Here is a 13,618-nt window from a genome sequence, read left to right as displayed (position 1 = left end):
TTTCTTATTATATATCTAATTATCTTTATAAATAAATATATATTAAATTATCAGCAATTTGGTTTTATCTCTCTAGAGAACCCTGTCTAACACAGAGCCCCAATAAAATGATTTAAAATAAATAAAATGGCCAGTACTGGTCCATTTCAGGGTACTAAAGCCTAGGAAATCAATTTCTTAGTGTTCCATTTAACTTTTGACAACTTCCAATAATCTCTGATTTATATTTCATATATTTTTTTGTTGTTGTTTATTTGTTGGTCTCTTTTTTCTTCCCCATCTCTGCCCCCCTATACCGCTCCCTCTTCCCTTATTTTTAAAATAGTTGTTTGGCATATAATTGACATATCATACGCTTCAATGGTTCAATCATATTCAAAAGAGTTGTACAATCATCTCTACAACAGTTTTAGAACAATTTCTTCCTTCTTGTGCTCATTGTTATTAGCTCCCCATTTCCCTCCAACCTCCCCTGCCACCCCCTCCACCCCCCAATAAGCCATTAATTCCATTACTCTATAGATTTACCTATCCTGGATTTCATATGTAGGAACGCATAGCAATACACACACACACACACACTAACAGTCTCGGACACTCACAGGGACGGCGCTGTGCGTGGGAGCCCACTCGATGGCAGTGAGCTTGTTGGCAAGGTTTTGTTTTCAATGCAGTTCATCCAGTAAAGAAGGAAGAATGCTTAGTGCTGGCTTTTCCAAGGAGCTAGTAGTGCTCAACTCCCACTGGTATCCACGTCTCCCTCTCTCCCCTTTTTCTTAGTATCTGCCGAAGGTTACATTGTTATCCTCACTGCTCTTTGCGTCTCCGCTTGGCTCCGCTTGGCCCTCTCCCCCGGCAACCGCACTTGTGCATCCTTTGCTGCTACAGGCCCTGGGCTCATCTGGAGTATTTCCTGCTTTGGCCCGAGTCAACACTCCCTCCAAGTAGCTGCTCCTTGGTACTGAATTGCCTTTGCTGCTAGGCCTTTTTAGAGACACTACAGGGACTTTGACTTATTTTACACTTTTCTCTTGTTCTGGAAACATTGGTTCCTGAAAAAAGAAAAGGAAATGAATAAACTTCCGTGAAACCACCTGGCCGTTCTGACTCCTGGTGCCCTGACTGCTGACCACTAGAGCTACACTCCCCTGGGAGGTCAAGGCCGTGGCCTCCTGAAAGCAGATCACTAGAGGTGCATCTGAGGGGACTTGTACTGACAACCTCCTGGTTCAGTCCAGCCGTGTGTGCCACTCAGGGCCTCCACTGGGTTCACGGCTGCATTCTTCTACCGTGGGCTAGAAAACGGCGTTAAGTGATGATGCTGGTAGTATTATTAGCACCTAAACTACCCGTTAGATCCTTATTTCTCTTTAAGGAGACCAGGTGGCATCCGGGCTGTGTGTTGGGCTGCTAACTGCAAAGTCAGCAGTTTGAAGGCACCCACCGCCTGCTCTGACGGAGAAAGAAGGGCTTTCTTTCTTTAACAAAACAAAACATTTTTCTATTGTGAATTAGGTGGGAGTTTGCACATCAGATCATCATTTTTTATTCCACAACTCCAACAACGTATCAACCCTTCCTATGACTCACCTGTTCTCTCCCCACCTTTTGTCTGCTCTCCCTTGAGTCATCCCTCAGGGAACACTCTCTTCCCTTCACCCAGTTGTTACAGTCTCCTTGCTGCTACCTTCCTCGCTGCCCCCTGCTAAACCCACTGTGGTAGCTGCACACTCTGTTGTCAATTTGACATTTACGAATGAAGGAGTGGAGTTTACTTATCAATTGCAACTTGATGACCTCATTTGGAGGCCCTAAGGAGAAGAACAGTTCATTTGAGGCGGGACACAGGTTCACTTCCTGGGAGGCATTGCAGCTCACAAGGCACACGGAGCTACACTAGAGTCCTGGAGCTGGAGCAGCCACATGGAGACCCCTGCCAGCGCTGAGATGCTTACAACGTTACTGAATTCACAAGACTTCCTGCCCACTGGCTTGTGATCTTTCTGCATTCGTTTGCATGTGTTTTGTGAGTCTGAAGAGGTCTTTATAGGATGGTATCGGACATATGGGCTAGTACCGGACTTATGGACTTGATCTACACTGGGCTGGGATATTTTCTCAATATTCAGCTGCTGTTGTATATAAAGCTCTTTCTTATACACATGAGTCTCCCTGGATTTGTTTCTCTAGTCTGCCCGGATTAACACAACCATCATCTGTTTCTTTTCCATGGTGTGAAAACCTTTGTGTTGATTTTTAAAATAACAGTGGCCTCGTACATTTGTCCTTTTGTGACTGATTAACTAACGTCACCCAGTACAATGTCCTCCCAATCCGCGCATGTCGTCCTGGGTGCTTCCTGGCGTCATCATGACTCCATGGTGTATGTGCACCAAAGTTTCGTTCTGTTCTTCCAATGCGCATTGAGGTTGCTTGTAGCTTCTTGCTGTTGTGACTAGCCTGTGATGAGCACGCGGGTGCACGTACCTGCCCATGCTTTGTTCCCTTTCACGTGTCATTGGCACATAATCACATATCAGACAATTCAATAGTTCAATAACATCAGGAATTATGCAATCATCACCCAAATACATTTTGAACATTTTCTTGTTTTGTTTTCATCGTTCAATTGCTTTTAAAATGAATTGTGTAATCATTGTCAGTTCTAGTGCTCCCTCCCCTTCCTGCATACATTGTTTGCTTCCTCAACTCCCTCCCCCTCCCCTTCTCCCACCCCCAGCCCTGCAAATCCTTGCCTCAGTCATTATCTCTATGCATCTACTCCTTCTGTGCTTCACAAACTGGAAAACCCAGCAGAAACAATAAAAACAGAAACAAAGTACAGGATAAAGTAGGATAGGATAAAATCATAATATAAAGATAAAAGTACAAATGAAAAGGGAGAAAGAAAAGCCCACTATCAGTATTTAAAAGGCCAGGGAAGAAATGTTTGTCATGGATCAAGCAAGGCATACTTGCACCTAGAACAATGTCTAGGTTGGGAAAGAGGAAGGTCAACCGACCGGGTATCAAGTTCAATCCAGCATAATCAAGATTGCGGTGATCTCTTCCTGATGTGAAGCTGTTCGAGACCCTTGCCTGTGGCTGGAGGGGATCTGCCAGCTGCTCAGTCTGACTGCATACTCTGCAGATGGGTTTGGGTGAGAAATACCAGATCCTTGGCTTTGCAGGAGAAAGAATTCACACCAAAGCCTGGATTGTGATCCCAGTGTGTTTTACAAAGGACAGAGGAAGTTCCAGGTCTTACGCAGGCACCCTCAGGGCACTTCCCTCAGGGCACTTCCCCCTGACCCAAGGAGACCTGAGGCCGGAGGAGGAGCAGCTGGAAAAGAGCGAGGTGGACTTCTGATCCTGGTTTTTCAGGCCCTCTGCTGGGAGGCGGGGTCTATGGTACTGGTTGACCCATTGGCTGAATTAAGCCCACCTGGCCTAGATTGGGGCCCTCCCAGGTGTACTGGCTTCCTGTCTCAAAGGCCTGAATTTGTGCATGCCCTCTAAACTTTATGGCTGGCTGGGCTCACCTGATTCTTTGCAGCAACCTCCTGTAGGGGCACCTTGGCATAGAGAGGGACAACTCCCTATCCGGCAACCTAACAGACCTTCCAAAGTTATCTCTTTCTGGAATCCAGGGCAGATGATCCCTTCAGGACCAGTGCTGAGAGTGGCAATACGAGGGAGGGTGGGGTAGAAAGGGGAAACCGATTATAAGGATCTACATATAACCTCCTCCCTGGCAGATGGACAACAGAAAAGTGGTTGAAGGGAGATGTCGGGCAGTATAAGATATGACAAAATAATAATAATTTATAAATTATCAAGGGTTCATGAGGAAGGGGGGAGGGGGAGAAAGGGGGGGTGAATGAGGAACTGATACCAAGGGCTCAAGTAGAAAGCAAATGTTTTGAGAATGATGATGGCAACAAATGTACGAATGTGCTTGACACAATGGATGTATGTATGGATTGTGTTAAGAGTTGTACAAGCTCCCAATAAAATGATTTAAAACAAAAATTATCCCTTTCTGAGCAACTGACAGTGGTAGCCTGACACTCTTAGTCCTTCTGGTTTCAGGGTCATGGAGACTGATGTCCATGTGGTCCACTAGCCCACTGGACGAGCTGTTTCCATCTGTCTGCAATGTTCATCACAGTCTTAACTCAGAACAAGGAGAGACCAAGAGTTGCATTTCAGATAACCATTCATGAGGGTTGAAGTCCCCAGTCCCTACTCACCCAGGTAGGATGTAGGACATTGTCTTTGTGGCCGATGTTGGGTCAATTGACCTTGGGGCCATCTGATGCTATGGTCCTGCACCCCCAGACCCTATTCCCTCAGGTGTTTGGTCGAAGTTTGCATAACGTGGCCTCCTGTGTGCTCCACTAAATACATGGCTACATTTGCAACAAAGGTAAATATATATATTTATACTTAATAAATTTGTTATATTTAATAAATATATATCTAATCTGTGGGTATATCCCAACTCTTCCTCTCACACCTGTTCAGCCTGTATGTCTAAGGTACCTGTTTTTACATACAGGCTTGTGTCTAGAACAGCAATTATCTCTGCTGCCTTTCACTCTTACTCTTAGTCATTTTGGTTTGTTTTTTTTTTTAGCCAACCTCCTCTAATTGCATATTACCGCCCCCCCCCCCCCTCAACCCAAGTTACCCAAGTCTGCCTTCTGTTGCTGCTGCCGCTGTTGTTAGGGCCCGGTGAGTCCAACCCAGCACAGTGACCCTGCGTGCAGCAGAAGGAAACTGCCCGGAACTTCCTGCTCCACTCGCTAGAGCGTAACTTCCCCGACCTTCCCCTCCCACCCCTGGTAAACCTCAAAGAATGTCTCTTTTGCTGTGAAACCCTTGTTCTCAATGTTTTACCACGTTTGTCTGTGTGTGCCTTTGTCCAACTCATTTCAATCAGCATAACGTCTTCCAGGTTCATCCATGGGAAGAGGAGTTTTGAGATGGGTCTTTATCCTCTAATTTTCCGCAGCCCCACTGTGTGCGCGCGCGCGCCATGGTTAGATTACCCAGCCTTCCACGGATGGCCTTTGCACTGTTTCCACCTGTTTGCGATCGTGCATGGCACTGCCACAGGCAAGGGCGCACGTATAGCCTCTTCCACTCACGTCTCTAATTTCTCTAGGCCATACACCCCTCAGAGGGATCTGGTCATGCGGTGTTTCTGCTTCCAACGTTCCGAGGAAGCGCCGTGCTGCCTTTCATCGCGAGTCTACTGCTGTACAACCGCACCAGCAGCGTGGGAAGTTTACAGTCTCTCCACACCCTGCCCAGCATTGTTTGCTGGTTTTTGTTTTTAATTTTGCTATTAATGCCAGGAAAGTTTTTTGTTTTGTTTTGTTTTTGGTGGAAGTATAACTTATCTATTTTCTTTTTATTTTCGTAGAATTATAATTTACCTATTTGCTGTCTGGGAAAAATCTCTTGGTTTTTCCCTAAGAAGAAATGAAATAAACAAACAAAAATACCATTTGTCAGAGGAAAGCAGTCTCTAACAAGAAGAGCCAGAAGGTGCAAATGTACGGCAATGATATATAAAGATCACAGTAAAGTTGTAGAGGATAAGAAAGATAGGAGAGAGAATACAATCAAGGAGGCAGACACATTTATGGTAGCATGCTCACCTCAGCGCCTCTTGATGGTCCACGTGGAACTGGGAGAAGTGAGAGCCGGCCTTTACTACCGTGGGACATTTCTAGGTAGCCTTAAGACACGCACATTCAGTAGTTACATGCGTCACAAAGTGGGTGATTCATATCCATTCCAAAGAAAGACACCCAACAGAATGCTCAAACTCTAGAACGCTGTCACCGACGTCACATGCAAGCAGAATATTGCTGACGCTCATTCACTACCCTGAGAACGCTGACGGGAGCTGGCAAGGTTTGGGCAGGATTCAGAAGAGGATGTGAAACAATTTCATTGCTGATGGCAGATAGATCTTGGCTCAAAGCAGAGCGTACCAGAGACAGGTTTACTTGTGCTTTATCGACGATGTGTGCCAAGCCATTCCACCGTGTGTCCCAGTGACCCGTGGAAACCTGGAAGAGAAAGGGGCTGGAGAGCACTTCGCGGTGCGCGCGCACCACCTGCCCACGGATCAGAGGCAGTTACGCAAAGGAACCGGGAGTGAAGACCTAGTTGACATCAGGAAAGGTGTGCGTCAAGATCGCACCCTCTTACCATCGTATTCAAGCTGTATGCTGAGCAAACCATCATAGAAGGTGGATGCTGCGAAGAAGAGCGTGGCATCGGGATCAGCGGAAGGCTTATGAACAACCTCCCATAGGCAGATGCAACACTTTGGGGCCCGACCGGTGGGTCGAGCCACTAACTTTTCAGCTAGTAGTCAAGCCCCTACCGGGGCTACAGGACACAGCCACTCTACTCTAGTACATTGAAGCGCGAGACGCAGGGAGCCAAGGGACCTCTCATGTTTCTCCTTTTGACTGGGTGCCGTCCGGCCGCTTCTTCTATCACCGTTTTAGCGGGAACTCTTTGGGTTTTCCTTCTCTGACAGGTTTCTGCCTTACAGAGGTTCAAGCTGTAGCTGGTTTTACGGTATGTCCCAAAGAGAAATGGAAACCTACATCTGCACCAAAACTTGTACCCAAACGTTCCTCGCAGCCTTATTCAGACCCACCACGGCGTGGGGGCAACCGACGTGCCCATCACTTGAGGAAGGGGTTGACGAGAGGCGGTGTATTTGCACAATGGTGTGCAAAGCATGGATGCGCCTTAAAAAACTATGCCAAGGAAAAGACACCGGACCCCAAAGGCCACGTACTGTATAGTTCCCTTGATAGGAAATGACCAGAATTAGATCCAGGCTAGGTTAATCCATAGAACCAGAAAGTAGATCAGTGATTGCCTGAGGAGGAGGGGCGGGGTGACAGGCAGGAGGTCCGGGGACCTGTAAATCAGCCAATGAAAATCCGATGGATGACAACAGTTACTCCTGAAAGCGATCCTGGGGGAGCACAGGACCGGGGTACTTGGTTGAGCTGTGCGTGGGGTCATCGCGCGTCACTGGGCACCACTGCGGGCGGCGGGAGCGCTGGTGTGTAGGGGGTGCAGTATCGGCCTTTGAACCACCAGCCAATCTTCAGGGTATAGTTGGGGTGGCCTGCTCCTGTGAACGCTGCCCTCTAGGACTTCTGTAAAAGCCGGTTGGTTTGGCGGGGTTTTCGGATTAAGACCTGGCTCTCTGCTCCCACACGGATCGCAGCCTGGGAACCCACCCCGGGCAGTTTTAGCCTGTCCTATGCCACTGCTGAGTGCGCCCAGTACACATCACAACCTGGGGACAATTCGGCGACTATATTACAAGACCACGAACTTTAATGAGGTGAATTTCATGGTATATGAATTGTGTCTCAAAAAATATGCTCACCCACGCAGTTTGCATCCTAGGGGTTGCAACACTCCGGCCCCTACTTCTCCACTTTCCCGTGAAGCCCAGGCCGGCGTCTCTCCTGCGTCGGGCGGGCGCAGAGGCGCTCGCCCCGCCCCCGCAGGACGGCCCCGCCCCCTCCTCCGCCCGGCCCGTGGGCGGCGGGAGATGGCTGGGTCAGTCCTCCGCGCTCCGGACCCGAGGCGCAGTTCGCGCAGGCGCGCCTCGCCGCCCCGCCCTAGCGCGCAGCGTCGCGAAGGTTGTGGGGCGTTTCGGTGCCTAGGCGCTGTCTTCCCCTTTGGGGTTTTTTGCCTTGCACTCGTCTCGGAGCCCCGAAGGTGGAAACTTTGATGCGTTTTTGGAATTTCGCAGAGATTCGTGTCCACGCGTCACTTGACGGGGCCTCTCGGGCCCTCCCCGCGGGGCCAGCGGGGCGCAGCCGAGCGTCCGTGCGTGCCGGCCTTCCCGCCCGGCCTTCGTAGGGAAGGACGCAGCGAGGGCTCGCCAAGGCCCTGGAGTGGGCTGGGCTGGCGCAGACTGCCATTGCCAAGTACGGACACGGGACCTGAAGTTCGTGTACGCCCTTTCGGTGCCCCTGGAGGCCCAGGAAGAGCCAGGAACTGGATGGGCAGTGTGTGGCTAATTGCCTCCCCGAACAACTGCCGCCTTTGCCAGGAGACCGGAAGAACTAACTGATGCCCAGCTGTTACAGAACATGTGGATCAAAGAGCACATAGAATCCTCATCAAAAGGGAGGGAATGTAGAGGATTCCAAATGCTCAGGCACTCTAGACTTCCTGGAGCCAGGGAGGGAGGATGGGTGAACCGCTGGAACTTACTCCCTGGAGGAAATCTTTAAAAACGTAAACCAAAAATATCTTGTGAGGTCATCTTAAAACGGAACCATAAAAACCCAAACACCCACCCAGGCCCTGCCACTGAGTGCCTACTGACTCGGTGACCTGTATGCTGCTTCTGGAATGTTGGACACTTATGGGAGTAGACAGTCTCCCTCTGGGATCCGCCATGGGTTTGAGCTGCCCACCTGGCGGCTAGCAGTTTACCCTTCCCCTGCAGCCGAGATAAAACGCACAATAACCTGTAAGATTACAAGGAAAGCTTAAGAGAAAGGGGGTTGACGGAAAAGGAGAATCAGAAGGGTTGTCCCACTTGAGGACTATAAACTGCCACCACGTGGCACCACGGAAACTCAAGGGTAACACATCGAGATTCTAGTAGTTGCGCCTGTTGCCTCAGTTCCTACCCGCAGCACCCACTCTGTACAACAGAACGGAGCACGCCTGGGCCTCACGAGAGTACTTAGGTGTGAGCCCAATATATTCTCGTAGCTACTGGCCATCCCTGGCATTCTGGGCTTAGATTCACCTGCCTTTGTCGTCGGTATTCTGCACTTATAAGTGACAAACACAAGTGAAGGAGCCCTGGTGGCATAGTGGTTATGCCTTGGGCTGCTAACTGTAAGGTCAGCAGTTCAAAACCATGAGCCACTCTGGGAGAAAGTTGAGGCTTTCTACTCCTGTAAAGTCAGTCTTGGAAACCCCCATGGGCAGTTTTCTTCCTTGGAGCTAGGATTCAGCCTCCCTCCGAGGCCAAGCAAAGGCCAAAGGAAGCTGTCCATCTTCCCTCTGCCCAGGGCAGGGGTGGGGCTACGTTGTTTCGGGAAGCAACCTTGGGTTCTCGTTGTGTTGCTCCTCTACCAACCCCTTCGTCCCTCCTGAAAATCCAGGGACGACATTAACTGAGTGGGAGAAACAAGGCGGCTTCTAATCACGTCAAGTGTTTACATGGGCATGTTGAGCTCCTCACACAGGTGAGTTTTCTTAACCTGGCTTCCCACCATCTTGCTCCTTCCCCCACCACACACACCTCAAACTCTCCACACCCAGAAGTTACGGGCTGGCCCCCACTTGGGCTGCTCCTTTGGAAAATAGCTTAAGATTTGGGGCCAATCAGGCCCAATTCTCTGCCTCTTCCCAGCCCCCTGCCCCTGCCTGGCTTATCTAGGAGGGGTATAGAGGGTGTAGAAACCCAGTGGGTTTTGCTGATTGAGTCTCTCCCAGCCCCTGATCACACCTGATTCTGTAGAGCAGTGTGGACTGCCACAGGGGGCAGCGTTTCCACCTGTCCATCTGGGCCACTGGAGGCAACAACCCTTGGATCCTCAGAGGCTGCCAGTTAAAGGGGAGACCCTGGCATCGACAGACATCAATCACCAGGGGGTTCTGAGGCCAGAGGCCAGAGGGGGTCCCTTGAGAGGACCCGCCCGGCCCTTTCCTCAGGCCCCGTGCTGTCAATGGCAGGAATGCAGGCAGATGGACAGGTCCCCGGGAGAAGCGCAAGGAGGGAGACTGCCGACTGGAAGGACAGCCAAATGGGCTCTGATCCCCTTTATTACAAAATGATGAGTACAAATCCCCTATAGAAATGGTCACTGGTGCCCAGGCCTCCTGCAGGGCCCCTCCACAGCCCCTGGGACATGAGGGGCCTTCAGATGCGAAGGTCCCCGGCCAGCAGGGCACTGTGCCGGGCAGGTGTGAGGGGCAGGTAGGCACCTGCAGCTTGGTCCAGGACATAGAGTGGGTCGGGCAGTGAGCTTGGGTCAAAGCCCTCCTTTGCCATGCGGACCTTCTGCTGCTTGAAGGTCTCAGTGGTGGCCAGAGACTCCTGGGGAGAAGGAGAGAGCAGCCAAGGGGGCTAAAGGGACATGAAAGTCGGGGGGCAAGCTTAGGGCATGGAGACAGGGATTCAGGGTTGGGGGAGCAGCGACAGGGAAGAGAAAGAGCCAGACGGGGTGATGGAGGGGACACAGAGGCAGGAGGGATGAAGCAGGGATCTGGCAAGGGACCGGGCTTCCTCTTCAGTGTGTTGTGGGGCCCCTTTGTGGGGTGTGGGGCCATGCGGGGGCCAAACGAGGTGGGGCTGGTTTACCTGGAGTCTTAGGAACCGAGGCCAAGCATATGGTGGCAGATTCTCAGAGACGTGGGCATAGAACTGTGCCAGGTCCAAACGGTGGGGGGGCCGCAGTACCAGCGCTGCCATTCCAGCCTTGCCTTCGTGCCCTGGAGGGTTGGCGGCAGTGAGCCTTGCCATGGCAGACCATGAGGCCCTCACACTCCCTGCGCCCAGCTGTCACCTCCTCAGGGTGGTGTGCTGCGTGCCTCCCCCATCTCCCACACCAGCACCTGACACAGTGACTCCGTAGACGTTCACCTCCTGAAGGCAGTCTAGGGCCTCTAAGACCTCCGCCACCTCGGTGGTGGCCACATTTTCCCCCTTCCACCTGCCAGAGAGCAGAAATTCCGGAGTGTGAGTGAGGGGTCAGGGCCTCATGAGCTAAGCCAGGGAGAGGGATCAAGGTTAGGTCAGGGGCCAGGATGCCAGACTGCCTGGCGTTGATGGGCTTAAGCCGTTTGAGGAAGAGAGCTGAGATGGGGAGTGGGGCTCATGGAGTGCAGGTTTGGGGGCTGCGGTTGGTCCCAGACATCTGATGTCAAGGACCAAGAATCCGGAAGCCACGGACAGCTACCTGAAGGTGTCCCCAGTCCGGTCGTGGAAGCGGAGAAAGCCTTGGTCATCACAGAGCAGCAGGTCCCCAGTGTTGAAGAAAACGTCCCCAGGGCGGAAGACACCCTCCAGCAGCTTTCCTCTGGTCAGCTCGGGACCCCCGGCGTAGCCCAGGAATGGGGACTGCTGGCTCACCGGGGCCACCAGCAGCCCCGGCTCACCTGGCAAAGTCACGGGGGTCAGGAGTGGCTGCCTACCTTGCCCAGAGCTTCCTGCCCCCAGCCCCCCAGCCCAATCTCAGCCGGCTTCACCACCTCTACCCACCCGACCGGAGCACCAACCAGGAGACGTGGCCACACAGCGCCCCCGGGTGTCCCGAACCGGCTCCCCTGTGGTGACATCATAGCGAATCAAGGAGAAGGGGAAGAGGCGCTGGGGAAAGGTAACCAGGACTGGGTCATTTCAGTTGGCACGAGCCCCCAGCTCCCTCTGCCCAACTTCTAGCACGTTCTTCCCAGCCCCTCACCTTGTAAAGCCAGGAGGCGCGTCCCACGGCGCCCTGTTGTCCTGTGTAGTTGAAGGTAGCCACGTTGCCCTCTGTCATCCCATACGTCTCCAGCACCTGCAGCGGTCCAAAGCGCCGTAAAAAACGCTCCCAGGTGTCCGGGCGCAGCCCACTGCCCACTGCCAGCCGGACCTGATGGCCACGCTCGGCCTCACTCTGTGACGGGGTGGAGGGGGACACCGTTTCAGCACCACGTGCCGCTCCCCATACCTTCACGTGTCCCGGACATGCCACACCATCTCAGGCCCCTCAGCCCTCCCTGCTATTATCTCCGGCTGGCCCTAGGCTGGGCCCTGTCTCAGGCTGTCAACTGTCCCCTCCCTCTGACCCATCTCCCCTCTGCGCCCACGCACCGGGGGCTGGTTGACAAGGTATCGGCACAACTCCCCGATGTACTGGAACACTGTCACCCGGTGCTGCTGGCAGTCCTCCCAGAACTGGCCAGCTGAGAACTTGGACTTCAGCACCACTGTGGCCCCTGCCAGAAGCAGGAGGGAGAGGAGGAAGGAAGGGGCAAGGGCTGGGCTTCAGGAGGATGCCCGCATGACCCATACATTCCCAGCCACCAGGCCTTCACTGTGTGCGGGGGCCCTGTGAGGGACCTGCTTGTGAGGCTGGCCTCTCGGTAGGCCACGTGGACCCTGTGCTGTTCCCACCTGCACCGTGGAGAGCTGAATGCAGAGTCACCCCAACTTTGGTACCTCCACCTCCAGCCCAGCTCCTCCTGTAGTTCCTTCCCTCCCTGCGACCCTGGGGATCTCAGAACTGGCCAGCCTACCCATTGACCCAGGAGGGGTGTGGAGGGTGTGTGTGGGGGGGGCAGGAAGCAGGCCCAGGCCAGTCCATGCGAGGTACTGAAACAGACTGGAGAAAATACACACACACACACACACACACACATTTGGGGTTCTAAGGGTATGGGGGAGAAAGAGGGGAGGCTCACCGATGCCCAGGCAGCCCACAATACCCAACAGGGACCCAGACATGTGGTAGAGTGGGAGGGCCAGGTAGATCACGTCCTCCTGGTGGACGGCACACAGCCGGTAGAAGCCCTGGCACTGCAGGATCTTCAGATGGCTGATGCGAGCAGCCTTGGGAAGGCCTGTGGGATGGCAGGCAGGGGGTGGTGGGAGGGTTTAAACCACAGGCCCCACTTCCCTCTTTGCTCCCTGCTCTGTCGCCCACGACCACAAAAAGCAGCGAGGCAGGAGAAGCTGAGGAGAGCCAGGGCTATTGTGGAAATGGGGGCAGTTTGTGGGGAAAGGAGACAGTGGAGGAATCAGCATCCTCCCTGGGGGGTATTTGGAGGTGGGGTATCTCCAGGAGCTGAAGTCTGTTTCTCAGCCTTTTGGGAGGGAAACACGGGGTGTCCAGCTCTCTCTCACCCGTGGTGCCGGAGGTGAAGATGTACAGGCACGTGTCCATGATGTTCCGGGGGGCCGACAGGTACCCCGGCACTGGTCTATCCACTTCAGCGGAGGCTACGGCCAGCAAATCTCGGATTCCAGCCTGCGAGGTGACCGGGCCTGCAGCCCACAGGCAGAGCCCCATGGCTCTGAGGGCCGGCAGGTCAGGCTCCAGGGACTCCAGGAACTCTGCGCGGGGAGGGAAAGGCAGCTCCGCGGCTTTGCCGCTTCCCAACAAGTTTCCCCACCCTTAGCCTGCCTCCCGGCACTCTTGGGGGAGGATGACGAGTAGGGCCAACCAGCGGGGACTGGGACCACGGGGAGCCCCATGCATCGGAGGGGACCACACTCAGCCCCATCTTCTAGCAAATCTAGAAGCCCACTTCTGAACCGCGGGAGCCCCTCCTCGCCACGCCCCTCTCGGCAGCTGGCCCCGCCCCGCCAATCGCGTGCGGCAGCCTTACCTGGCGCCAGCACCAGCGCGCGCGCGTCGCAGCTCCGGAGGCAATGCAGCAGGGGGCCGCGGCGCAGGGCGGTGGGCACAAAGGCGACGCGCAGGCCGGCCTTGGCCAGACCGAACCAGAGCCACAGGAACTCTGGGCTGGAGGGGAGGAGCAGAGCCACGGTCACCCCCGGCTCCAGAGGGGCCGCGGCCCCGCCAATTTTGGACGCCCCATCCCCTTT

At 53.5% G+C, this 13,618-nt stretch overlaps 1 protein-coding gene and 1 long non-coding RNA gene across 2 annotated transcripts in view; both read right to left on the bottom strand.

The window, feature by feature from the left end:
• The window catches only part of LOC123522627, an 11,688-nt gene extending 4,168 nt beyond the window's left edge, over window positions 1-7,520 (bottom strand). Inside the window, exons 1-2 of the long non-coding RNA XR_006680864.1 lie at window positions 7,439-7,520; window positions 5,670-6,086 (exon numbers count right to left, since the gene is read on the bottom strand). This is a non-coding gene — a long non-coding RNA (uncharacterized LOC123522627). The remainder of the gene's footprint in view (window positions 1-5,669; window positions 6,087-7,438) is intronic.
• Window positions 7,521-9,820: 2,300 nt separating this feature from the next.
• The window catches only part of SLC27A3 (solute carrier family 27 member 3), a 5,924-nt gene continuing 2,126 nt past the window's right edge, over window positions 9,821-13,618 (bottom strand). Inside the window, exons 2-11 of the mRNA XM_013007736.2 lie at window positions 13,399-13,614; window positions 12,914-13,123; window positions 12,472-12,630; window positions 11,882-12,006; window positions 11,490-11,684; window positions 11,305-11,395; window positions 10,986-11,184; window positions 10,642-10,739; window positions 10,388-10,518; window positions 9,821-10,123 (exon numbers count right to left, since the gene is read on the bottom strand). Coding sequence (XP_012863190.1) covers window positions 9,947-10,123; window positions 10,388-10,518; window positions 10,642-10,739; window positions 10,986-11,184; window positions 11,305-11,395; window positions 11,490-11,684; window positions 11,882-12,006; window positions 12,472-12,630; window positions 12,914-13,123; window positions 13,399-13,614 — 1,601 coding nt within the window. The 3' untranslated portion in view covers window positions 9,821-9,946. The remainder of the gene's footprint in view (window positions 10,124-10,387; window positions 10,519-10,641; window positions 10,740-10,985; window positions 11,185-11,304; window positions 11,396-11,489; window positions 11,685-11,881; window positions 12,007-12,471; window positions 12,631-12,913; window positions 13,124-13,398; window positions 13,615-13,618) is intronic.

The sequence above is a fragment of the Echinops telfairi genome, unplaced genomic scaffold (genome assembly GCF_000313985.2).
Source record: "Echinops telfairi isolate 266 unplaced genomic scaffold, ASM31398v2 ScPeMD7_7425;HRSCAF=8463, whole genome shotgun sequence".
Lineage (NCBI taxonomy): Eukaryota > Metazoa > Chordata > Mammalia > Afrosoricida > Tenrecidae > Echinops > Echinops telfairi.
Note: the sequence above shows the minus strand (reverse complement) of the source record. Positions and strands in the feature narration are given on the sequence as shown.